Below are 23,484 nucleotides of genomic sequence, written 5' to 3'. Positions count from 1 at the left end.
GATGCTTTCCTCCACAGAGCAGGTTCCAAGGGTGCCGGGGGTGTGTACCAAGGCCTCACTGCCCTCTGGCGGCCAGCTCCTGAAAATGCACCTCAGGGATCCAACCTCAGCTGAACTCAGCCCACTGGGCACTGGTGCTGAGCCCATTTCACTCCTGAGCACGTTTCACCCAGGGGTTATTGTTCCCACTTTAGAGCGGAGAGCCTCTCCATTGCCCTTAGTATAAACCAAAATCTTGACCATGGGCTGCAAGGTCCCATCTTCGCCTCCCCTCCTGTCACTCTCTGCCCCAGCCACATCAGCCTTTCCTCAGATCCTAGGGTGTTGCCACATGCAGCTCCCAATTAGAACATGTGGGCACTCTCTGAAACCTTCTTCACCAGGTTAACCTCGGCTCATCCTGTAGTTGTATCCATCACTTAGGAAAGTCCTCCTCATCACCCCTTCCTCCCCTGTCATTCTCACACACACACACACACACACACACACACACACACACACACACACACACACACACACACACACACACACACACACACACACGGGTTTTCCTGGTAGGACTGATTAATGTTGCTCTTCCCCAGAGGCTGAAGGAGCCTGAAGGGAGCGTCTTGCTTTGCTCACAGCTGTATTCCTGGTGCTGGACCCACAGTAATAACCACACCAACCTCTGACATGGATTAAGTGTTTCTCTGTGCTGGCCATTGAGCCAAGTCCTTCAGGCCCCTGGGCCACCCTCCTCCCGCAAGTCCCTGGTCCCCAGGGAGCAGCCCTCGACTCTATCAAAAACTCACACGGATTTATTAGAATATGAAAAAGATTCGGTTTCTTCTGTACAGGCGGCAGAGCGGCAGCAGCTGTGGTGGCTTTGAACATGGTTGTCAACGTTACCCTTGCATGGTGACTCCTGCCCAAAACAGCACTTACATGGAGAAGAGGGGGGACAGATGAGCACCCACTGCCCAGTCCATTGGGAAGGGGGACGCTCTGACTATTGCACAATCCTGGGGAAAGGAGTACCCTTGGGAGAAGGACAGACACCAGGAGGCCTGGGCCTGGCCCATGGTGGCAGTGGGGATAGGAGTGTGTGTCTGTGAGCAGAGGCCTCTGGGGGCCCAGGACTCAGCCCACCCACCAGCCCTGGCCGGTGGGAGATGCTCAGGGGAGGCCCCTCCCCTGAGGACGAGGCTCCACAGCAAGCTGGGTGCAGTGCTTATAAGAGAGGTTCCAGGGGCCAATGGGGGAGTGGAGAGGGATGAGAGAAAGAACAGGCCAGCGGGAACTGAGGGTCAGGCCCAAGAGAAAGAAGGTGCCAGGAGGCCCGGCGTCTGTGACTTAGAGAAAATCATGATTAGGGTGTGTATGTGAGCGGGTGAGGTCACTTCTGAAATCAGAGCCCTGGGGACAGAGGACTGTTTTGGGGGAGAGTGTTGGGCAGACAGGCACAAATGAGGATGGCTAATGCTCCAGAATAGGATGGCTGGAGCTCTGTTCAGCTAGAGGTTTTCAAAAATGTTTTAAAAACAGGAATGCCCTCTGTGCAAATAGAATCATACATGGAAGTGTGAACAAACAAAACAGATAAAAAGGCAGCACTTTCTGGAGCCCCTGGCAGCGGCCCCTGAAGGGCCCAGTGGTCCCCGCTGGAGCACAGTTTGGAGAGCTGAGTCATATCATCGTCCAAAGCGCCCCAGCTCCAGACAGAGCTCAGAGATACCCTCAGCCTGCAGCTCTGAGTAAGGACAGGTCAGGTGGCTGGCCAGGGTGACAGAGCTGGCTGGAGGAGGGTGGGACGGCCATGGGTCACCGATCCCTCCCCCAGTCAGATGCCTGGTCCCCTAGTCTTAACGCTGTTAATGGAGGGCCTGGCTTAGGCCAACAGAAGCCTCGGCTCCTTCCCTTTCCAGGAGGGACCAAGGCTGAGCCAGAGGCTCTTTGGTTAGAAACTAAGATTGACTTCAGTGAGGAGGGTGACAGATTGGGAGGGGGCCCTCTGAGGTCTGGGAAACTCAGAGGCCCTGGTCTGGGTATGGGAGAGAGCTTGGATCAGGAAGGGCAGGGTTTGCCTCAGCCCAGCAGGTCTGCCAAAGGACTGGGAAGGCAGTTCTGGTGGGAGGGAGGGCGCTTCCCAGGAGGCAGGGGGAGCCGTGCTGCGGTGGGGGCTATGGGCCCAGCTGCCATGCGACAGGGGGAGGGGCAGGGCCAATCCAGGTCGGGAAGGACGAGGGGAGCCCCGCCAGCAGGCCCCTGCTCTGGTGGGAGAGTCTGTGGTGGGACGGGCACCGCCCGCTGGCCCCAGTGCTACTGGCCCTTGGGGATGAAAGGCTCTCCCTCCCCAGGCTCAGGATGGGGGCCTGGGTCACTGAGGCAGCGCTGTATCCTCTGGGAGCTGGGGCTGTCACTCGGCGCAGGGCTGAAGACGTCGTCGGTGCCTGGGGACGAGGGCTCCTTGGTCCGCATCATGATGCCCCTGTCGTCCTCATGGTCCTCCTCGGCCACCCTTTCTGGATCCTGGCTCAGCCCCAAGACCTTGCCCTTCAGCTCCTCGTTCACCAGGTCCACAGACTCGGGCGACTGCGGGGAGGCTGGGTCGATGGTGATCGCAGGCAAGTCGGCCTTTGGCTCATAGGCCAGCGGGTCTGGGGACGGAGAGCAAGGCACAAGCTGGCTTCTGTCCCTGAGCCCTGCCCAGCGTGCGCCCCACCTCAGCCCGTGCCAGCAACTCCTACAGAACCTCAGCAATCCTGGCGCGCTTCAAATCACTCCACAGGGGCCTTTCCAAGCCCTTGTCAACACAGCAGATTGCTTTTCTTCCCCTCGGACGGGGGTCTGAGAGGTAGGACTGTGTTCCCCTCCTCAGCCCTGGGGCTCCCATAGGAGTCCCTCCTCAGACCAAGAATTCAGGCTCCCTCCTGAGCCACCGGGTCCTGGAAGGTCTGCCCTTGTTTTCCCCACACGCTGGCGATCCCAACGGTGCAGCCGCCTCCAGCCTCCCTGCCAGGCACCCAGCTCCTCAGCAGGAGCCCCACGTGGAGCGCTCTGTCCCTGGGGAGGACAGCAGGGCCACTCTTCTGCCCCCTTTGTGAACCCCCAACTCTACCCGATGTAGGAGGAGCTTGGGAGGAGGTCAGGGAGGGAGCAGCCCGTCCTCCCCGCGGGCTCTCTGAGGCCCGTCCCTGTTGGAGCCTCATCCTCGGGATGGTGGCACTGTGTGCCCAGTCTTGAGGCCCCTCGCCCAGCACCCTACGCCCTGCCTTACCTGAGCCAATGCGGGCCCGCGACATGGTGGGCGAGTCCAGCTTGTGGGCCGGCACCGTCAGGTAGTTGTTGATCTGACAGAGGAAGAGCAGACAGGGGTGAGACTGGGCGGCCCCTCTGGACGGCGCCCAAGGCCAGTGGCCACACCCTCCTTTGGTGTGTCTGGGGTGCCCGTTCCCTCTCTGCCCGGGCCGGTGCTAGGTCCTGAGGGCTTGGTCCAGCCTCTTGCCAAGCTCTGCAAACTCCGGGGTGGCCTTGAACACGCCCCTCGCTGCCCCGCCTCTCCCACGGTGACACTTGCCCAGACTCTAGCTCCAGCCCACACCTACCCCTGAGGTACAGACCCAGAGAGTCAACTCAGGAGTGTCACCTGGGCCCTGGATGGCCCCCAGGTATCTCAATGCAACACGCTGAAACTGAACTTAGCTTCTTATCTTCCTGCAAAAGCTGTTCCTTCCTCGGTGTCCCCTCTCTCAGCCACCACTCCCGACTACCCCAATGGAAGGCTAGACATGACCCCTGACTCCTTTTCCTCTTCCCTCAGTCCCACCGCAATGTGGTGACCAAGTCTTGCTGCTTCCACCTACTAAATGTCCCTTGAATCTACCTGCTCCTTTCCTCCCCCTGCCACTGCCCTAAGCCGGGCCACCCCCACTGCTTCCCATGTCGTTCCCTTGCTTAGAACCCTCCTTCATGACTCTCCACGCCCTTGGAATAAAGCCCAAACCCTTACACCATTAACAAGCTTCCTGGAAAGCTGAGCCCCCTCAGTCTGTGGTCAGGAACTTATGCACAGCTTCTTCCTTCCGCCTGGACCTCCCTCTGCCACACTCCCTCTCCTGTGGCTCTTATTCCTAAGCATACCCTGACCACTTCCTTGTTCAAGGTGCTCAGCGCCCCTTGCACTTCCTGTCCTGCACGGGCTACTGCATGAGAAGCTCCGTAAGGGAGGGACTGGGCCAATTCACCACCGGATTCACGGAGGATACTCTGCTGCTTGGCACTTAGGAACCGCTCCACAAATGCTTCCTGAACAAATGAATGAAGGCGTGTGTGCCTTGCTTTGTGATTTTGGACAGGTCCCTTTCCCCTGAGCCTTAGTTTTCTCACTAGAAAATGAGGGGTTAGAGCACATGGATAGACTCTTCTAGCTCTGATGCCTGAGGACACAATGGGGAAGGGGGCCTCTTTGCTGCTCTGAGCGGGGAAGGGGGAGAGAAGGCAGCTTTCTGGAACCCGCCCTGGGGCTCAGCCTTTGAAACAAGTGGAGGAGGCCAAAAAACCAGATCGGAGTGGCTCTATCTCCAAAAGGGCCTGGTGGTGGCGGTGCAGGAAGAGGAAGAACCCAGGCTCCCGGAGAAAGGCGGGAGCCAGCTCCAGTCCCAGACACACCTTCTGCTCCAGTTGCCGGGCCTTCTGTCTCTGGAGCAGCATCTGGTTCCAGGCCTCCTCGTAGGGGTCTGCCACCAGCGTGTGTCTGTTGTAGGACCGCAGCTGTGGGAGGAACAGTTGTCAGGCAGGGCAGGCCCCAGAAGCTGGGCCTGGAGGGGCTGGGCGGCTCTGGGCGTGTGGGGCGGGGCTGGAGCAGAGAGGGGGCGGAGGGGCTCCTCTGCTGTAGGGGGGCCGGGTGGGGAGGAGCTCCTCACCCGCTGCCTGGTCTTCTGCAAGTTATTCCTCAGGATCTTGCGGATCTCCTCTTCCTTGTCCTTGGACAGTGCTGGCAGGATGCGCTCGGCAGGCAGGGACTTGGGGTGGATGTTCCTGGGATAACGGGGCATAGATGAGAAAACTCCTGGGACCCTGGGGCCTGCTGGGCTGGGCCAGAAGGGTCCCCGGGGGATGGCCGGGAGGGTGGGTCAAGCCTCAGGTCCTCAGTGTGGCCCTGCAGCTCTCCCGCCCACCCCGGTAGGATGCCCCAGGGGGCCTGCTCCAGGTGGGTGTCGAGGGGTCAGTGCGCCTGCAGAGGCTGCCAGGGCTGGCCACTAGCACTCACTGCATGGAGACGGTGGAGACGGCAGAGGGGATCTTGCCCATGCCCCCACTTTCCACCAGCTCGATAGCCTGCTTCATCTCCATCTTGTGGTAGAAAGCGATAAGCTGGGGCTCCTTGGAGCGCTCGCCAGCTATCAGACACTTCTTCACATACTTCTTATTAAACCGATTGAGCCTGGTGGGAGGAGGGAGGACATGGATGAAGCCACCTCCTGGGATGGGTTGATGCCCAGGCCCCGGGAGACCCTTACCTGCCCCTCCCCACCCTCCTGCCCACAAGGCCTGCCACCTACTTGTCCTTCCAGTGGTGGTGGCCGTAGTGGCCACAGATGTCCTCGATGCCTGTCAGAAGGTGGTCCAGGAACTGAAACGGGCCCAGGGCCAGGTCAAGCCTTACTACTGGGCTCCTCCCCTACCAAGACTTCTGAATGGGCGCCCCCCTCCACCCTAGTGCAGCTCTGCTCAGCCCAGCCCTATAGTTCCAGGACCAGCCAGGAGGTGGCACCTATACCTCACTCATCCTGAACCCCAGGGAAACCTCAAGCCCTCTGGCCACTGGGGCCCGGCTGAGACCCCTTCTCTGAACCCACTTGTGCCGATGCCTGGGATAGGTTTCTGCAGAGGCAGAGATTGCATGACGCCCCTTCCTCAAGTTCTCGGCTGCTCATACCACACCTCCCTATGGTGTGACCTGGTGACCTCAGGAGGCTGAAGGACCACCTGGGCACTGGGATGAGGGAGGAGGGGCTGACTGAGGGCATGGACGCGAAGCCTAGCTGCTCCCCAGCTTCCGGAGCCTCCTCCTGCAACACAGGGCCCAGGCCCAGCTTCCAGTACCTGCGTGTGGATCTCCTCGTTGATAGAGCGCTTCGTTTCTTGCTTTTTCTTCACAGCCAGCAGGTCTACCAGGGGCCGAATGGTCATGCCCTGGGGGGCAGGTGGGTGTCAGGCACTCTAGCTCTGCTACTCTGGCAGGGAGAGCACAGAGGTCCCCCACCCCAGCGTCCCTGAGTCTGGGATGCCCTCTGCTCTGAGGTCCCCAATCTCCCAACCTCCCAGCAGCACTTATATAAAGCAGGTCCTTAAGGCCCGCTTCTTCCCAAAGACACAGCCAGCGGTTTCACAGCCCAACCAGCCGAGTGACTCACACACAGGCATCTAGCCCAGGTCAGGGGTCAGAGGGCCTGGGTTCAAGTGTGAGCTCCACCACAGATGCATTCTGTCACCCCAGGGAAGTCAGGCCTGGCTAACAGGGAGGACCACCTCTGCTCTGCCCCCCTTGCAGGACTGCTACCAAGGAGGACCTAGTAAGAGCAGCAGCAATTTAACTGCACACTTGCCATGTGCCAGGACCAGTTGTGTTTTACTAGGATTAGCACTTCAATACCCACAATGACCCTAAGAGGTAAGCCCATTCATTATCCCCATTTCACAGATGAGAAAACTGAGACTCAAAGAGGTTAAGTAACTTCCTAAGGTCTCACAGAAGTAGTAAAGCTGGATTCAAACTCAGGCAGGGAGGTCCCTACCTCAAAGCTGCTTTCATTAAAAATGGGCTTGGTAGGGCTTACCTGGTGGTGCAGTGGTTGAGAATCCACCTGCCAATGCAGGGGACACGGGTTTGAGCCCTGGTCTGGGAAGATCCCACATGCCGCGGAGCAACTAAGCCCGTGCGACACAACTACTGAGCCTGCACTCTAGAGCCCGCAAGCCACTACTGGAGCCCGTGTGCCTAGAGCCCGTGCTCCGTAACAAGAGAAGCCACCGCAATGAGAAGCCCGCGCACCACAACGAAGAGTAGCCCCCACTAGCTGCAACTAGAGAAAAGCCCGTGAGCAGCAACTAAGACCCAATGCAGCCAAAAATAAATAAATAAATAAATTTATATTAAAAAAAAGGGCTTGGTAAACCATTAGCATATACAACTGCAAAGTCAAGGTGATAAAATATTTTTGAAGATGGAAGCAGGGTAAGACGACAAAAGAGGCAGTCCCCTCTCCTTTTAAAGGACAGAAAACAAGTCCAGCCCCAGGAAGTTTCCTCTCTACTGTTTTTTCCCGAGAAGGCAATGATGTTTCCCATCTAGGGCCTGGCCAGGATTAGTGTCCAGGAAAGATGGAGGGGATGGTAGAGAAACAGAGGCCCAGACAGGGTGTTTCTCACTTGCCCAAGGTCACAGGTCAGATAAGGAAAAGCAATTTACATCATCTCAGGCTGGGCTTCCTTGGGGACTCTGAGGGCGGTGAGGCTCTCAGCTAAGCCTGGGTTGTTTAAATGCACAGGAATCACGGCCAGCAGGCTGCAAGGATTCTTCAGGATCATCCAGTCCAGTCCCCTCACTTCACAGATGGGGATCTGAGACCCAGAGATGGGAGGAGAGTCTTTCCCGGGGTCACACTGACAACAGCAGAGCTCTGGCTAACTCTAGACCTCCTGCTGGCCAGTTCAGGGACCTTTCCAGTTCCCCATGTTGTGCTATTATTCCCATTTTACAGATGCAGAAACTAAGATCCTAAGACATTAAACCACTTCCTTAAGCCCCTACAATGAGCATCATGGGCCTGCTGACTGGACCCGCTCCTCTTAATGCTATCTGGATTCCTAACTGAACTAGGCAGCAGTCTGGTTACTTTATATTCTGATTGGTCACTTTGTAATGACGCATGCTCACAACTCTCCCTTTACAATTTAGGACACTGGGGCCCAGAAAGGGGGAGTGGCTTGTCCCTGTGATAACTGCACAAGTCATCAGTGGAGCTGGGACTAGAACCCATGGGCCCCCTCTCGGGTCATGTGCTTCCTCTTTCCTGGTAGAGTCAGGGTCCCCAGGCAGGGCTGCTCCACCCCGTCCAGCACCTGCACAAAGACGGTGAAGAAGATGACGGTGATGATGGCCGTGAGGAACAGGTCACACATGGGAAAGTGCTTCTTGTCCAGGAGGTAGCCCAGGGAGAAGGCGATGGCCCCTCGCAGGCCCCCGTAGGCAATGATGAACTGGTCCTTGGGGGTCAGCTTCACGATGCGGAACTTGTTGATGAACCAGGTCAGGCCCAGCACGCCTGCCAGGGACGGGAAGAGAGGGGTCAGGCTGTCCCAGGCCCTCCTGGCTTCTGCAGCAGAGAGACTTCTCTGTCTGGAGGAAGCCTCCATTAGTAAGCCCGCCCAGCTCACTCATTTCTCAGGTCCCTCAGCCCAAGATGCTCCAGATCCCTCAATCCAAGAGCTGGGTGGATCTTCAATTTAAGGGGGTCCCTCAACCTGGATATATTTTAGAGACATTACAGAGGCCTCCAGTGGCTGGAGGTCAGGAGGGGGATGGGAAAAGAGATGGCCACAAGTTGATACCTATTAAATATGATGGGTACATGGATCTACTTTTCTGTGTGTTTGAAATCTTTTGTAATAAACAATTATTTAAAAATGCAGAGTTCGTCCAATCTCAACCCACAGAACCAGAATCTCTGGAGGATGAGGCCCAGGATTAAAGGGGTTTTAAGACAGTGCAGCAAGTAAATGTGACGCCCAGACCTAACCTCAGAGAGGAGGTGAGATCCAGAGCGGGGAAGCCATGCAATTACTGAGGTAATATTTGCCTGCAAGGTGAAGCAGCACCCAAGGGCCTAAGGCCTGGTCCCCGTGTGCACCCCAGGCTGGCAGCAGAGGTTGGGAGGAGCTGCAGGCAACTTTGAAAGTGCTAAAGTCCAGACACTCACAGACCTGGCTCTGTGGGCCTCGGTCCCCTCCCCAGACACCGACAGGCTCAGAATCACAGGGCTCCTGAGGCCCCTCCACTGGCACACCACGACTGTCTCCCCAGAGATCACGGATGCACCTCAAGCACGTCCCTCTCTCCCCTCAAGGGCCCATCATGGCCTCAGCACTGCAGACAGCAGGAGTGGGGAAGCCCAGCCAGGAGCCAACCCCAGCCCCTCCACCCAGTGCCCTTCTCACACACACACACACACAGCACCCACCCCCACCACGCACACACACCGCCCCTGGCTCGGGCCCGGGACCTCACCCAGCACTCGGGCGATGAGGCAGAAGAGCAGGGTGCTGATGACAAAGGTCCAGTTCCAGTGGTGGGAGCCGGCCACGGTGGAGACGCCGAGGAAGATGAAGATGAGGGTCTCGCTGACACTGCTCCACATCTTCAGGAAATACTTGATGGTCGTGTGGGACTTGTGGGAGATGTTGGCCTCCACGTAGGGGCGCATCACCACTCCCGAGGCAATGAGCCTGGGGTCAGGGAAGAGTGGGGTTCGGGGTTCAGAGTTGAGCTGCACCCTCCCAAAGCGCCTCCACTGCCAGGGAGGCGGACAGGTGCCCGTCTCCTGAGCTCCCCTTACGAGTCAGACGCCCCTGCGGGCTTCGCACACCTGTTCTCACTCAATCCTCTCACCCAACCCTGTAGACACAGGCATATTCTTAAGTTTTCCAGACGAGAGATCTGAGACTTGTAGAAATAAAGTCGCCTGCCCACGGCCACACGGCCAGCGAGTGGCAGAGCTGAGACGCAAACGAAGGGCTGCCCAACTCCTACGCCTGTGCCTTCTCCCCGAGGCCATGCTGCCGCTCGACCTTACAGAAGTCAAGTCTGCGGCCTCGGGTTTATCCCCCTGAGTGTGGTGTCCCTTTAACCTGTGGGGGTCCCCACGGGGAGCTCTCTTCCGAGCAGCAGCCCAAGCCCTCCCAGCCTGGTGCCCACACCTGGGCCCCGTTCCTGCTGGCCCAGCCTCCTCGTTGTCACCCCCAGTGCCCCAATCCGGCCCCGCCTCCACACTTCCAATGGCCTCCCCTACTGTGAGCACCTTTGCACCTCACTGCCTCTCCACACTCCCCCGGCTTCACGACCCATGTGGGGCCTCAGGACCTCCAGGACCCTCACTTCAAGGGAAGCCTGGAGCCTCCTTGCTGGGGCTGCAGAGGAGAGCAGCAAGCGCGAGTGACTGTGTCCGGCTGCAACAAGGGGTTCCCTTCGCGACAAATGAAGGGAAGAAATAGCTGGGCTGAGACTTTCCAGAACCTTAAACTCAGTGCTTCAGGGGCAGTCCCGGGACCTGGAGTCTGGATCTGGGGGCTGGGCGCTGGGTAGCTCCCTTTGACCCTACAAGCCTGGGGAATCTGAGTTGGCAGCCCCCCACGCCACGCCCAGACTCACGCCATGATGCCCGACAGGTGGAAGAGCTCGGCTGACAGGTAGGCCATGTAGCTGTAGAGGAAGACGAAGAGCGGCTCGATGACGCGGATGTGGGAGGTGAACCGGGAGGTGAAGGCTGCGATGACCCCGTAGACCACGCCCACAAACACCCCACCCAGGGACACCACGAAGAAGCTCAGGAAGCCGAGGACGATGTCCACGATGCCCACGCGGTCGTAGTTGGCGAACTCCTCAAAGAGGTGATACAGGACCTAGGAAGAGTGCGCAGGCTGGTCGGCAGGAGGGTGGGGCCCTGCCCCACGGCTCCCTGGGGTCCACCCAGGGTGATCCTATCCCCTCCGCTGACCACGGCCATGTGGTAGCAGAGAAACCTTAGCACCAAGCAGGTGCCAAAGCCACCGGCCTCGGGGCCAGAGGGTCTTCGGGCCTGCAACGTGCTGTGCAGGTAAAGAGCACAGCTCTGCGGCCAAACCACCTGGGTTGAAATTCTGGCTCTGCCGCTCCCCAGTTGTATACGTGAGGCAAATTACTCAATCTCCCTGTGCTTTAGTTTTCCTGACCAGAAAATAGGGGTAATAGTACCGACTTTACAGGGCTATTGTGAGATTAAATTAGTCGATGAAGGCAAAGTGCCTATCACGGTATTAGCTGCTACTGCACCAAGTTCGCCTCTCATGTCCTTGCCTGGATTTCGGTTTTTCCTTCAGCACAAAGCAGGGGAAGTTCAGATAACGAACTAGGACAGGACTTAACCGCTGAAGTTTTCTGAAAATATACACGGCCAGGCCATACATACCCCACCTGGACTGTCTGGAAGTGGGGCCCAGTAATCTCTGCTCAACAGGTGGTTGCAATGAACCACCAAGTTCAGGCACTGTGGGACTAGAGGCTCTCCATGGCTTCCCCACCTCCAGGCGGGGGAAATAAACGGTCATTGTAACACTACCATCAGACTTTAAGTGGCACTTCATACACTGTAAAGCCCTTTGATTATGGTCATCCTGCTCGACACACTACAGCCTGAAGAGGTAGGCGGGCTAAGGATGCTTGTTCCCTTGCTAAACTTACGCTCAGAGTAGTGAAGCGACTTGCCAGATTGCCCCCAGCCCAGGAGCAGCAGAACTGGGCCTAGAGCTTGTTCCCTGACAGCAGTGGACGGGGCCTCCCTGGTGATTCAGCTTGGAGGTTCTGCCCCCTCTTAGGTGCTGGCTGCTTGGCCTGCTCCTAAACAGCTCTACCTAGAAACCAGCTGGGGAGTGTCCAGGCCCGGGGGACGCTGAGGGAGTGGGGAAGAGGACCTAAGGATCCTTGAGACAGAACCCTCCAAAGCCCCCAGTACCTGGGCCGCACCTGGAAGCAGGACACCTCTGCTCCAGGGCAAAGGCCTGAGGCCACTCAGCTTGGGGCAGCCTTCAGCTCTACTGTCTGGAAAATGGGGCACTCACACCCATGCCCAGAGCTCTAGAAAGGGCCTGACTGGGGCTAGGCAGGAAGGGGAGATGCCAAGCACTGGCCAGTCCCCGGTGCTGCCAGGACACAGCCGTCTGGGAGACAGGGCAGGGCTCCAGTGAAGGACAGCAGTGCATTCTCAGCCCTGGGCTACCTAAACTTACTCCTGGCCTGAGGAAGTTCATGGGTCCCTAAAGTGCATCACCTGGGCCAATGGGGCAGGTATAGAGGGCAAGGTCCTCCTTTCTGGCCTGGTACCACTGTCACTGGGACTAGAGAAGCAGAGTAGCATACTGGTAAGCGTTTGGACTCTGGACTCAGACTGTGTAGATTTGAACCCCAGTTACATCATTTATCAGCTAATATGACCTTGGACGAGTTTCTTAATCTCTCAGTGCCTCAGTTTCCTCACCTGGAAAACTGGGGGAAATTACCATGCTAAGCTCATAGAGTTTCTGTGCAGATTAGATGAGACAGTACATATTCCGACAGGAAGCACTCAGTGAACACCAGCGATTACCACCAACGCTGCCACCGTCTTGGGGAGATGTGGCCGTGGCCCAAGGTGGCTGGACTGAGGTATCCACTCTTGCAAGCACGCCCTGCTGCTCCCCAGTAGTGCCAACCTGGACCCCAACACCCAGATCCTCTGGGGAGGGCTTCGTCTCTGGCACCCACTGATTTTACAGACATCAGTGAGTGTGGCTCCTGTCAGAACCCCGGGAGGATGACAGGCTAAGCACTGCAATCCCTGTTACAGATGGGGCAACAGGCTGGTGTGGTAACCCTGGGCAAGAAGAGACAGAACAGATGCCAGCCTGCTCAGGTCAGGCTGAGCAGCACTCCACCAGCCTCACGAGGAGCTGACGAGGGTGGCAGGGAAGGAAGAGGGAGAGGAAGCCAAGGCTGTCAGCAGCCGACCACCACCGTCTGTCACTTCTTTCAGGTGCGGCTTCCTGAGGGGCTGGGGGGGAAGTGGGAGTGTGTGTGCGAGCGTGCACAGAGCATGCACACACGTCCTTGTGTTTTCCTGTGCGGGCAGCTGCTCTCTGAGGGGTCCAGCTAGGAGGGGGGTGTAGGTGTTTTCACAACATAACGTGAGTGTGCACATACACGTATCTGTTTCCTGAGGAAGCCGACTGGGAGGAAGGGTATGTGCAAACATATACAGCCTTGCCACGTGCAGACCCTGCAGTAGGGGATGTCTGTCCTCACTAGACCTGGAAGGAAAGCACTAACTACTCTGCCACTCTGCAGCTGTCAAAGGTGAGGCCCAGAGAGGTACAGTCACTTGCCCAAGGTCACACAGTAAGGAAGTGGCCAACCCAAACCAACCCCCTTTACTTGTCACTTTCTGGAGGTTTTAGAGGCAAGGTCCCCTTCCACAATTGCTGCCCCTGAACTCTAAACAAATTAAACTCTAACTTAAGACACAGTTAACATGAAAGCTGAAATGCCCCTCAGAGACTAAATGGTCTATAAAGGGTAAACTGAGGTACAAAGAGGATAAGTAATTTAACCAAGATCATACCACAATCCATCAGGGACAGAGCATATGACCTGGTAAGGCCAAGAGCTCAGGCCCTGGAGTCAGACAGACCTGGCTTCTAATTTTGGTTCTATCATATTCTAGCGAGTTATTTAACTTCTTTGAGCCTGATTCCTCCTTTGTAAAGTGAGAATAATAAGCACCTCCTAAGGTGGTCATGAGGATGAAATGAGATAATCCATGTCCAGTGCCCATCATGATGTCCGCACACAGCAAGCAGGAATGGACATTTGCTATCTTATTACTATCATTAGCGGGTGGATGTGGGATTCACTCTGGACCTGGATTCGGATCTGCGTCTTGTGTGCACGTGGGTGTGGTCCCTGCCCCCTCACCACAGTGACGGCGTCATTGAGCAGGGACTCCCCGAAGACAAGGATGTGCAGCAGCTCATTGATGTGAATTTCCTCGAAGACGGCCAGCACGGCCACGGGGTCCACGGCTGAAATGATGCTGCCGAAGAGCAGGTTTTCCAGGAGGCCGATGTTGTTGATCTGCTCGCCGCCCACCAGGCACACGGCGTACATGAGGCCGCCCAGGAAGAAGGCATTCCACAGCGTGCCCACCACAGCGAAGATCAGGATGGTGCCCAGGTTCTCTGTGAACTGCCGCAGCGGCAGGAAGTAGCCCGCATCCAGGATGATAGGCGGCAGCAGGAAGAGGAAGAAGACGTCTGACTGCAGGAAGGGGGGCGTCTCGCCCACGCCCTTGATCAGGCCCCCCACCAGCAGCCCCACCACGATCAGCAGGCAGCTCTCCGGGACAATGCTCGAGATGGTGGGGATCACATGGAAACCTGCAGAGGGGGAGAGAATGGGAGGCGTGGGCTTGCGGGGAGCAAGGAGAACAGAAGGCTGGGGATGGGGTTGGGGACGAGGAGGGCAGCTGGTGAGAGGGGCACGGGCTTGGTTTCAGAGGGCCGCTCTGTTAACTTCCTGAGCCTCAGCTTCCTCGCCTGTAAAACAGAGCTGATGATACCAGCCTCAGGGGGTTGCTGTATAAACTAAGCGATGATGTTGTTAAAGGGCTTTTTGCAAAGGATATACAGATGCTATCTCTGTCACTGTCATAAAGTAGTAGAAAGAAGCAGCTCTGTATGCCTCCAGAAAGCAGAAATTATACACTGATTACTGAGGCTCCAAGTACCTCCAAGTTCCCTGACCACCCTGTCTGCCCAGGTCAGGGTAGGAGTTCTTTTCTGGTGCCTTCCCCTCTCACAACTTCTATCTGCAATCCTAAGGGCATTACCTACACCTGAACCCAAGTCACTTTGCAGGCACAAGTTCAGGGAGACAGATGTGAGCTCAAGACCAGGCCTAACAATCCAACAATTCTGTCTGAGGGAAGACAGCCAGTTCCTCATCATGGAGGTATTTAAGCAAAAGACAGACAATGGTTGGTGGGGAAGTGACACAGGAGATACGAAGAAGCACAGAGGAGTCAAAGAGTGTCAGTGCAGGAAGGAACCTGGGGAATCATACTGCCAGGGGCCTGCAAACGTGCAGAACGCACGCAGCAACTTCCAATCCCAGACTCGCGTGCTTTCCTGCTGAGCCCAGAGAGCTGCTCAGGAAGCCGACACCAATACATCAGTTTTGCATGTGAGACAAAACCTGTTTGCCACCCTGTTTCTAGCCCAATTCCACCCACTTTAAAGACAGGGCAACTGAAGCTCAGAAAGGGGAAGGGACTTGCCCAAGGTTACACAGCAAATCAGTAGCAGAACCAGGACAGAACCCAGGTCTGACTCAGAAGTTCCCATCAAATTCCACAGTTCTTTAAGTCAACCCGTCCTTCCTCCCCATTAAGGCATAAAATGCCCCTCTGCCTGAGACCCATCAACTATCTCCCCAAGCCAGGTCCTGACCAGCAGTAGCAGCAGGCCACTCTCTGCAGCGGGTCCCCTTGGTTCCAAACCCAGAGCTGGGAGGTAGCAAAAATCCCTTTCAGAGAGGGCACCTCTCAATGCTATGGGTTTGGCTATGGATTTTTGGGTTCTTTTGGGTGAGGAGGTGGGTGGAGAAGACCTGGGCATCTAGCTGCATGTCAGGCACATAACCCCCAAGTCCTCTTGGTTAAGAGGGTCTGCTTGACACTTTGCTCAAGGTGAAAGCTCTTGCTCTCCTACCCTCCTTAACCTGTAAGCTCTGTGCAGGCAGATTCCATATCTGTTTATGATTATATCTCCAGGGCTGGGGACACAGTAGGCACTCAACAGGTATCTACTGATCTGAAAATGCAAAGGGCTTGGCCAGGACCCACATGATTCCCGATAAACTGTTTAGCTAGGTCTCTGCTCTCTTCATCCCTGAGATCCTTGGGAAGGAAGAGGAACATCCCTCCCCATGCCCAAAGCCCTCCTGCTCTCAGGTACTGATCTGGGTGGTGCCAGTACAGCTACAATTCAAGACTCAGTACACTATCTGGCCCAGAACCTTGTCACAGCGCCAAGCACCCAGGAGATACTCAAAACATGTTGGAAAAAACGCATCTCCATCCTAGGCCAGGAGACTTGAAAACAGACCTGACCAAAAGTCACCTCTTTTGCTAAAAAGGCCCCCTCCCCCGTTCCCTGTCTTTGAGTGTCCTTCAGTAACCCTCAGTGTTCACCCGGCTGGTACACTGGGAAGGGTAGGTCAGGTTGAGTCCGAGTCTCCCTTGCTCACTTGCTAAAAGGTTAAAGTCCAAACTTTCAGCGCTGCCTCCATCATCTGGTCCTGCTCCTGTCTCGTGCTCCCCACTCCCCACTGTCAATTTTTTTTTTGGCCGCGCCGTGCGGCTTGCGGGATCTTAGTTCCCTGACCAGGGATCGAACCTGGGCCCACAGCAGTGAAAGCACCGAGTCCTAACCACTGGACTGCCAGGGAAGTCCCCCCACTGTTTATTCTTATGTTTCAACCTTGACAAATTCCTTGCAAATGAGCTACATCCTCTTTTGCCTGCAGAACTTTGTGTAGTCTAGTTTGCCTCTCCAGAACACCATTCCTGTACCTCTACGCCCCACCATGTGAGGCTGACACCATATCCTTGGGGAGACAGGACAGCATGTGAGTTTGGGGAAGTCAAACCCAGCCAGCTGACCTCCACACCCCTACCCCCCACCCCTGGGAGCTGAGCACCAACGGCTGCCTCAGGAGAAGGTGGAGTCTAAAGAGACAGCCCAGGGCAGGTGGAGGACAGCTTCCACCTCCACCTAGCATGTTAGGCTTTGAAACTGCCTCACCGCCCTCTCTGCCCTCATCCAATCCACAGAGCTTTCCTGGCCCCAGGAAGTGCGAGGCAGTGCACGGAGACCCAGAGACAAATAAGCCACAGCCCCGGGGTGGGGGGGTGGGGGTGGTTGGGTGTGTGTGTGTGTGTATTTGTGTGAAACAAGCCAAGAACAATAACATGAAGAATGTTCACTACTCCTAAAGGTGCATCAGGATCCAGGCCCTGAGCAGGAAGCATGGCACATGTCATCTCTTTAGTTCTCACAACAGCCCTGTGGGATAGGTATTGTCCCCATTTTGCAGAAGAGAAAGCTGGGGCTCCGGCAAAATTCAGTAGCCTCCCCAGAGTCTAATGGAGGAGTTCGACTCTAGCTCAGAGCGTCTTACTTTCTTCAAATAAGCCAGCCCCCAGAGTACCTGGGGTGGAGCCCTGCTCCCGGAGCAGATCCTCCCAGGTCTTCCTGTGTTGGCCCTGCCTCTCAAAGAGCAGAAGAAACTCCGGCCCCGAAGGCGAGGGAAGGGGGGGACGGGGCAGGCCCAGGCTGGGGAGGAAGGTCTGGGATCCACGCTGGCTCCAGGAGCCAGCGGGTAGGCGGCACGTTACTGGAAAGCAGCTTCAGGGGGAGGGGGTAGATTCTGTCATCAGCACGGTGGAAGGGGGCCTGAGGGCCTGTTCTGGCGTGTCCCTCTCCCAAGGCCCTGACTCCACCCTGTGGAGTCCCCACCCTGTACCCCGGAAGAGTCCCCTCAAAGCGCAGGAAGCTTGCTGACACTGAGTGAGGTGAAAGGGGGACAGTTGGGTTCCTGGTCCCCTCACAAAGGCCCAGCACTGAGGCAAGACCCCAAGATGCCAAGACATGAGGCAAAACTTCCAAGGCTCGAACTTGTGGCAGTGGTGATGTCACCAGGATGGAATCAGGGGTGGGGCAGAGGCAGTTAGAATCAGATCCAGCACCGTGAGAGGTGAAACAGACCTTGGAGATCATCCAAATCCTCCATTACATGGTTGGGGAAACTGAGACTCAAAGAGAAGCGGTGACCTGTCAGTGGTCACGACCAGTCCCACCACCAGAACCCGTGAAGCTCCAAGTCCAATGAGCACTCAAGCCACACGGCCTCCTTCAGGAGCACCCAGGCCTCCCAGAGCAAGGACAGGAGGAGAAGGTGTGGAATTCAACATCCCCGCCATGGGGCAAACCCTCCGACACAGGTTGGGGCTGGCCTCCCTTTGATGTGAAGAGGCTGGGGGAGGGGAGAGGTGTTTCTCACTCTGTCTAGTGTAGGTGGCAGTTGGGCAAGTGGGGGCACTGTGGGAACACACACACACACATACATACATACACACACTCTCACTCTCTCTGACACACATTCACACTCACACCCACACTCACTCACACACATACTGACACACACACTCGCTTTCTTACACACACACATGCACACAATCACCCACATTCTTGCTCTCTCTGACACACATACTCTGACAAACACACACACTCACCCACCCTCTTCTCCTTCTTACACAGACACACGCACATACTCTCTGACACACACACGTAAACGGAACAGGCACTGGACTAAACTTCAGATTGATGAGGGGCTCCTGGTCCTCTGCAGCCTCTCTGCTCTCCACCATGAGAACATTTTATTTACAGCTCCTCAGACTGTCTGCATCTGCTGAGACTGGCGCAGTGGAGCAGGCAGGCGAGGCTGTCCCACATCACCCTTGGTTGCCGGGGTGACCAGACACCCCAGTCCCACTTCCCGAATCTTTCCCCTGCCCTGGCGGTCAGAGAGTGCCGGGTTTTAAAAGGGGCCTCCTTGGCTCACCAGTGCCGGGTCACCAGGGACCCAGGGGCACGCGATGGGCTCTGCCGCCCTAGTTCCAGGCCTGAGGACTGCTCTGGGGCTGCAACTCGGCCAGGTCCCAAGGGATTCCTGGTTGCACAGCAATTCCGTTTCTTTAACTCCCTCTTCAACTGCCCCAGCAACCAGTCTCAACTACAGTAACGAAAGGTAATACCTCCCAAGGAAAGCCTGGTACTCTATAGTTTACAGCAGTGTGCTGACACGTCTTACTTGCACCTCACCAAGCTCTGGGAAGTCACAATTACCATCCCCTCATTTTAGAGATGAGGAAACTGAGGCACAGAAAGGTGAAGCAACTTGCTCAAAGTCAAGCGGCTGGTAACTGATTCAAATCCAGGCAGTCTGGCTCCAGTCTGTGTTCTTAGCCACTCCCTACATTATCCCTGGTTTTATTCTTATTTTGTTTCTAAGGGGAGCGTCAGAACCCAGGACTGAAGAGCCCCAAAGTGGTTCCCAGGGTGCCAGAGGTATTTCTTTCCAGGAGCTCTTCTCCAGGGAAGTCTCGCCACTGCTCCTCTTCCACTCTAGAGGCCGAGGAAAGACCTTGGGGAATCTTTCCCATCTTTTAAGCCTGCCGCCTGACTCCCCAGTTAACTCAGCCAGAAGGGGTCAGTCTTCTCCTAAACTCCTAGGGTAGGAGGAGGGAATTGTCAGATTGCACAGCCCCTGCCTGCCTGGTCTGTATTCAGCTCCGGTCTCCACTGGGGCTGGAGGGTTCTTTGGGGTAGGAGGGGCTCTGATTGTTCTTGAGTCAGATTCCTCTCAGTGTCGATTCTTCCCACCATCAACGTCAGCTCTGAGGACCAGGGAGAAAGATAAACCAGACGCAGTTGGCGGCGCCTCAGTAGGTTTGCAGCCAGACCGGCAGAGACAAAGACATGTGGCACTTGCCACTCTGCCCTGGGTTCCAATCAGGGTGTAGCCACTGACTAGCTTGGTGGCCTTGAGCAAGTTACATCTCCTACCCTCAGTTTCCCCATCTGTGTAAAAGCCTATTTCAGAAGGTTTCTGGAGCACAAGAGGACATCATCAGGGCAAAGAATGCCAAACAACGCTGGCACTCAATGTTAGCAAAAAGCGGTGACTGCTATTATTATTATAATCTTCAAAACCCAGGTATAACATGAATCACTCTACGTTATCATGACCTGCTGGTGCGCACTTGTCCATCACTTAGGTGTCAAGCTCCTTAAGGGTGGGAACTTTCTAGAGTCACCTGGGTCTCCAGCTGCCAGCATAGAGTAGGCATACTAACTATTTGTGAATTGAGATAAAACTGGCTTTCAGATGTGAAGTGTGGGAAAAAGGAAGGGGGCTCTGAAATTTCAAGAGTAGGTGATGCTCCCAGAGCAGGGACCATCTGAATTGGGCTTTGAAGTTCACCAGAGAGAGAAGCAGGAAAAAAGCCATTCTAGGGTCTGTATTCTTTAAAGACCCCAGCATAAGTACCCTGCATGTAGCAAATGGATGTATGGGTAATGAATGAATGAAAAACAAGGAAAGAAAAAGACATATAGGAAGGCTTGACTTCGCCAAGCCTTTGCCAATATCCAAATATGAGTGTTGCTGAGAAGATTAAATGAGATGGTGTATGTAAAACACTTAGCACAATACCTGTTACATGTCTTTTTGAGTCTTGGTCCCTCCTCTGTCACTGGGGTGATGAGTGACCTGGTCACCCAGTGACCAGGGTGGCTGTGTCACTAAGATCATTTATTTAGAGCTCCTGGCCCACAGGAGTCACCCAATGAGTGACAATTTAAAAAAAATATAAACCAACAGTGCCCACTCAGTAAGACTATATTTGATCATGATTCACTTTAAGATACAATCTCCAGCACAGAGAAGGAGAAAAACACTTACTGGACAGAGTGTTTGATGCAAGGCTTTTACATATCTCCTCTCATTTCATCTCCTATCCTGACCCCCATTTGACACATGAAGAAACTGAGGCTCAGAGAGGTGAAGTGACTTGCCCAAGGCTACCTAGCTGGGAAGTGGCAGAGTCAGAATTAGAACCCAGGTCTCCTAATTGCCAGTTCTTTGTGCCAGGCTGCATCAATGAAAACTAAACCTGTGAGCATCAACAGGAAGAGAATTCAAGTCTGCAATACGCCTCCCCTGCAAGACAGCCAAAAATAAATCTGTTCCAAGTACCTGGAGAAGAACTGTTCCCCATGCTGGTGGAGTCAGTCTCTCTCTGTGCCTTTTCCCATCATTCTTCCAAATGGTACATCTATCTCTTGCCTGTTTCAATCTACATCTCAGGGAGACAGGGTCCCACCCTCTGGGAACATCGAGTCTGGGTGGGAAATTAGCTAATAAGCTAGCTGAGAACACAACAGCGTACGCTGGGCCACCTGAGGCATGGGGAAGAGAGGACTAGGCCAGGAGGTCAAAACCTGGGTTTGAGGCCCAGCTCTGCCCTTTAGTAACCAGGAGGCTTGGGCAAATCATTACACCACAGATGGCCTCAGTTTCCTCAGGTGTAGACAACTGAGAATCAAGGGACTGGATACAGAAGCACCTGTACATTGTGACGTGGCAGACACACTTCAGAGATGATTGATAAAGGAGAGGTAAGGACAGAAATGCCACATGGGCCGGAGGGCAGGGGGGACAAGGAGACTCGAAAGCAATAAGCAGAGTGATGCTGTGACTGCCGGGCCCTCTCGGAGACCTGGCAGGGGAAGCTGTGATCAGGATTCCAGGTTCGTTAACCCTTAGCACTGAACCTCCCATCCCTATCAACCCCTGTCCTCCAGTTGCTAGAAGTCCCCAAACCCCACCTCTGTGCACACAGAGGGAAATCCTTCACCTTGAACTTCTACCCACCTTTCAAAACCCAGCGCAGGTGTCACCTCCTCTGGGAAGCCTTCCCTGAACCCCCAGGCTGAGTCAGGTGCTCCTGCAAACTGAGGAGTGAGAGCTCTGTAGCTGGTGTTCTAGTCGACTTGGCAGCCCAGCACACGGGGCTGGCACTAATCCTGTCGAATGGACCTGAGGTGGCTTTCCAAATATCCTGAGCCCCATGAAAATAATGCTCAGGATGAGTGGGTTAAGGGAATGATGGAAGCTTCCTAAAGGATGTGGAATTGAAGTTGGGTCTGGAGGGCAGGGGGGCTGATGGGGGAAGAGTGAACAAATGTACAGAGAGGGCGTCTCAAAAGCCTTCCAAGGACCCTGAGGCCTCCAGCCAGCCTGGAAATGAGACTGGAAGCGAGGAAAGTGCTGGCACACAGCTGGAGGAGGCAGGCGTGCAAGGACCCAAGTCAAGGGGCCCGAGCTGATGCTGCAGGCCTCAGAGGGGCCCCTGACCTTCAGGCCTGGCCCTTGAGCCAGGTTCTATTCCTGCCCTGCCTTTCACTCCCACCAGACTTCTCCCTGGGTCTCAAGACCCATTTCAGTACCCCCTACTCCCCCCTCACCCCACCCTGAGCTGGAACAGCAACTCTAGGTACCTAGTCCAGCCTCCCCAATCACCCAAGCTCTCCATAAACATTTGTTGAATGAATTTCACTCCCGCAGATTCTCCCCACCCCCCACAGGAAAGATGCTGGCTGGAGAGTCCCCATGCAGTGAGGTGAAGGATGACTCACAGAGGGGCGGGGAGGCAGGGACACAACAGGGACAGGCAGTAAACAGCCTGTGTGTGTTGACAAGATACAGAGCTCCAGCAGGCAACGGCAGGCAGCAGAGGTCTCCGCGCAGCCAGAAAGGGCAGCAGCTCAGGGGGGTGGGTAGGACCTCAGGTTCCAAAGACTCTCGTGGCTGGTTTGGGTCCCTGGCAGGGGACCATGTGATACACACTGGTTTCTTTTGATTTTTTTCAAAATGGAAATATATTACTTTGGTGATTTAAACGAAATCATGGTCATTTAAAACTTTTTTCCAGAAGTATATAAGTTCGTTAAGTCGAAGGAGAATAATCCGCCAGTGATTCTCCTTTTCCTATACCCATTCTACAACCCCCTTACCCCCGAAACAGATTGATATATAAACTTCGAAGCTTTTCTGTATCTATAAGTTTAAAATTTTTGTGTAAATGGTGTATGTTACACACTGTGCTGTGACTGCTTCTATGGGGCAGAGACTGCGCTAAACACTTCACTGCAGCATCTTGTTCAATTCTCTCAACAACCCTACTGCAGTAGGTACTATTATTGCCCCCATTTTAAGGTAAGTAAAGAGAAGGTCAGAGGGATGACCACTTACGTGCCCCAAGGTCAGAGAGCCAGGGTTACAGAGCAGTGTTTCAGACCCGTGCCCCAAGGTCAGAGAGCCAGGCTTACAGAGCAGTGTTTCAGACCCCACACCCCCAGCCCCCCACCCCTGCCCCCTGTGAAGCAACCTCACTGTGTGTATGGCCTTGCCTGTGCCATCATGTATTGGATGGTCCCTCCATGATGGCATTAGGCTGAAGCCTGCTTCCTTATACTCTGAGATCCTCCACTAAGAGTTCCAGGGAGGCCTTGCCTCTGTGGCTGGCAGTGAGACTAGAGGGCCTTGGCTTCTGCTTTCTCCTGACCCTGTGGTACCACTGGTATCAGAAAAATCAATCACATCCGTTTCAAAGGAGGCCTTTCTGGGCTCCCCAGATTTCAGCCACAGAGTGTGGAGGAGAGGAAAGCACAGGATGCTTGAGCTGGAAAAGAACCTGGTATCAGTCTGGTTTCAAGCCACTATCCCCTTCCTTTCCTGGTGCCCCAGGTATGCCACTCCCGAGCTCGGGCTCTGCCCTCCCTGCCCATCCCCATCCCCAGCCCTGTCGTGACTCCTGCCAGACTGCTCTCAGGACTTACAGACAGCAGCAGGAGCTCCAAGCACCAGTCTGCCCCACACCTGGTGTGGGGAAGAAACAAGAGGTTCAATAATAGAGGTTCTATTTCCAGAAACCTTAGAGCCCTGGGAAAGCTGGGTTTTTCTTTTCCTTTTGGTGGGGGTAGTGTGTAGTTTGCAAAATCCAAATTTAAGAGAAAACTGAAATTGAGTAT

General features: G+C 55.2%; 1 protein-coding gene across 3 annotated transcripts in view; it reads right to left on the bottom strand.

The window, feature by feature from the left end:
• Positions 1–778: 778 nt before the first annotated feature.
• The window catches only part of SLC9A1 (solute carrier family 9 member A1), a 50,500-nt gene continuing 27,794 nt past the window's right edge, over positions 779–23,484 (bottom strand). Inside the window, exons 2-12 of one of the 3 annotated variants that reach the window (XM_082440106.1) lie at positions 13,745–14,205; positions 10,412–10,662; positions 9,272–9,489; positions 8,107–8,309; positions 6,088–6,177; positions 5,544–5,614; positions 5,252–5,425; positions 4,905–5,019; positions 4,651–4,752; positions 3,260–3,332; positions 779–2,639 (exon numbers count right to left, since the gene is read on the bottom strand). In XM_082440106.1, coding sequence (XP_082296232.1) covers positions 2,302–2,639; positions 3,260–3,332; positions 4,651–4,752; positions 4,905–5,019; positions 5,252–5,425; positions 5,544–5,614; positions 6,088–6,177; positions 8,107–8,309; positions 9,272–9,489; positions 10,412–10,662; positions 13,745–14,205 — 2,096 coding nt within the window. In that variant the 3' untranslated portion in view covers positions 779–2,301. The other 2 variants (XM_082440107.1, XM_082440105.1) reach the window with 2 other exon arrangements.

This window comes from Balaenoptera physalus, assembly GCF_965194825.1.
Source record: "Balaenoptera physalus genome assembly, chromosome: 1".
In the NCBI taxonomy this organism is placed as follows: Eukaryota; Metazoa; Chordata; class Mammalia; order Artiodactyla; family Balaenopteridae; genus Balaenoptera; species Balaenoptera physalus.
This window is presented reverse-complemented; position numbering and strand designations above follow the sequence as displayed.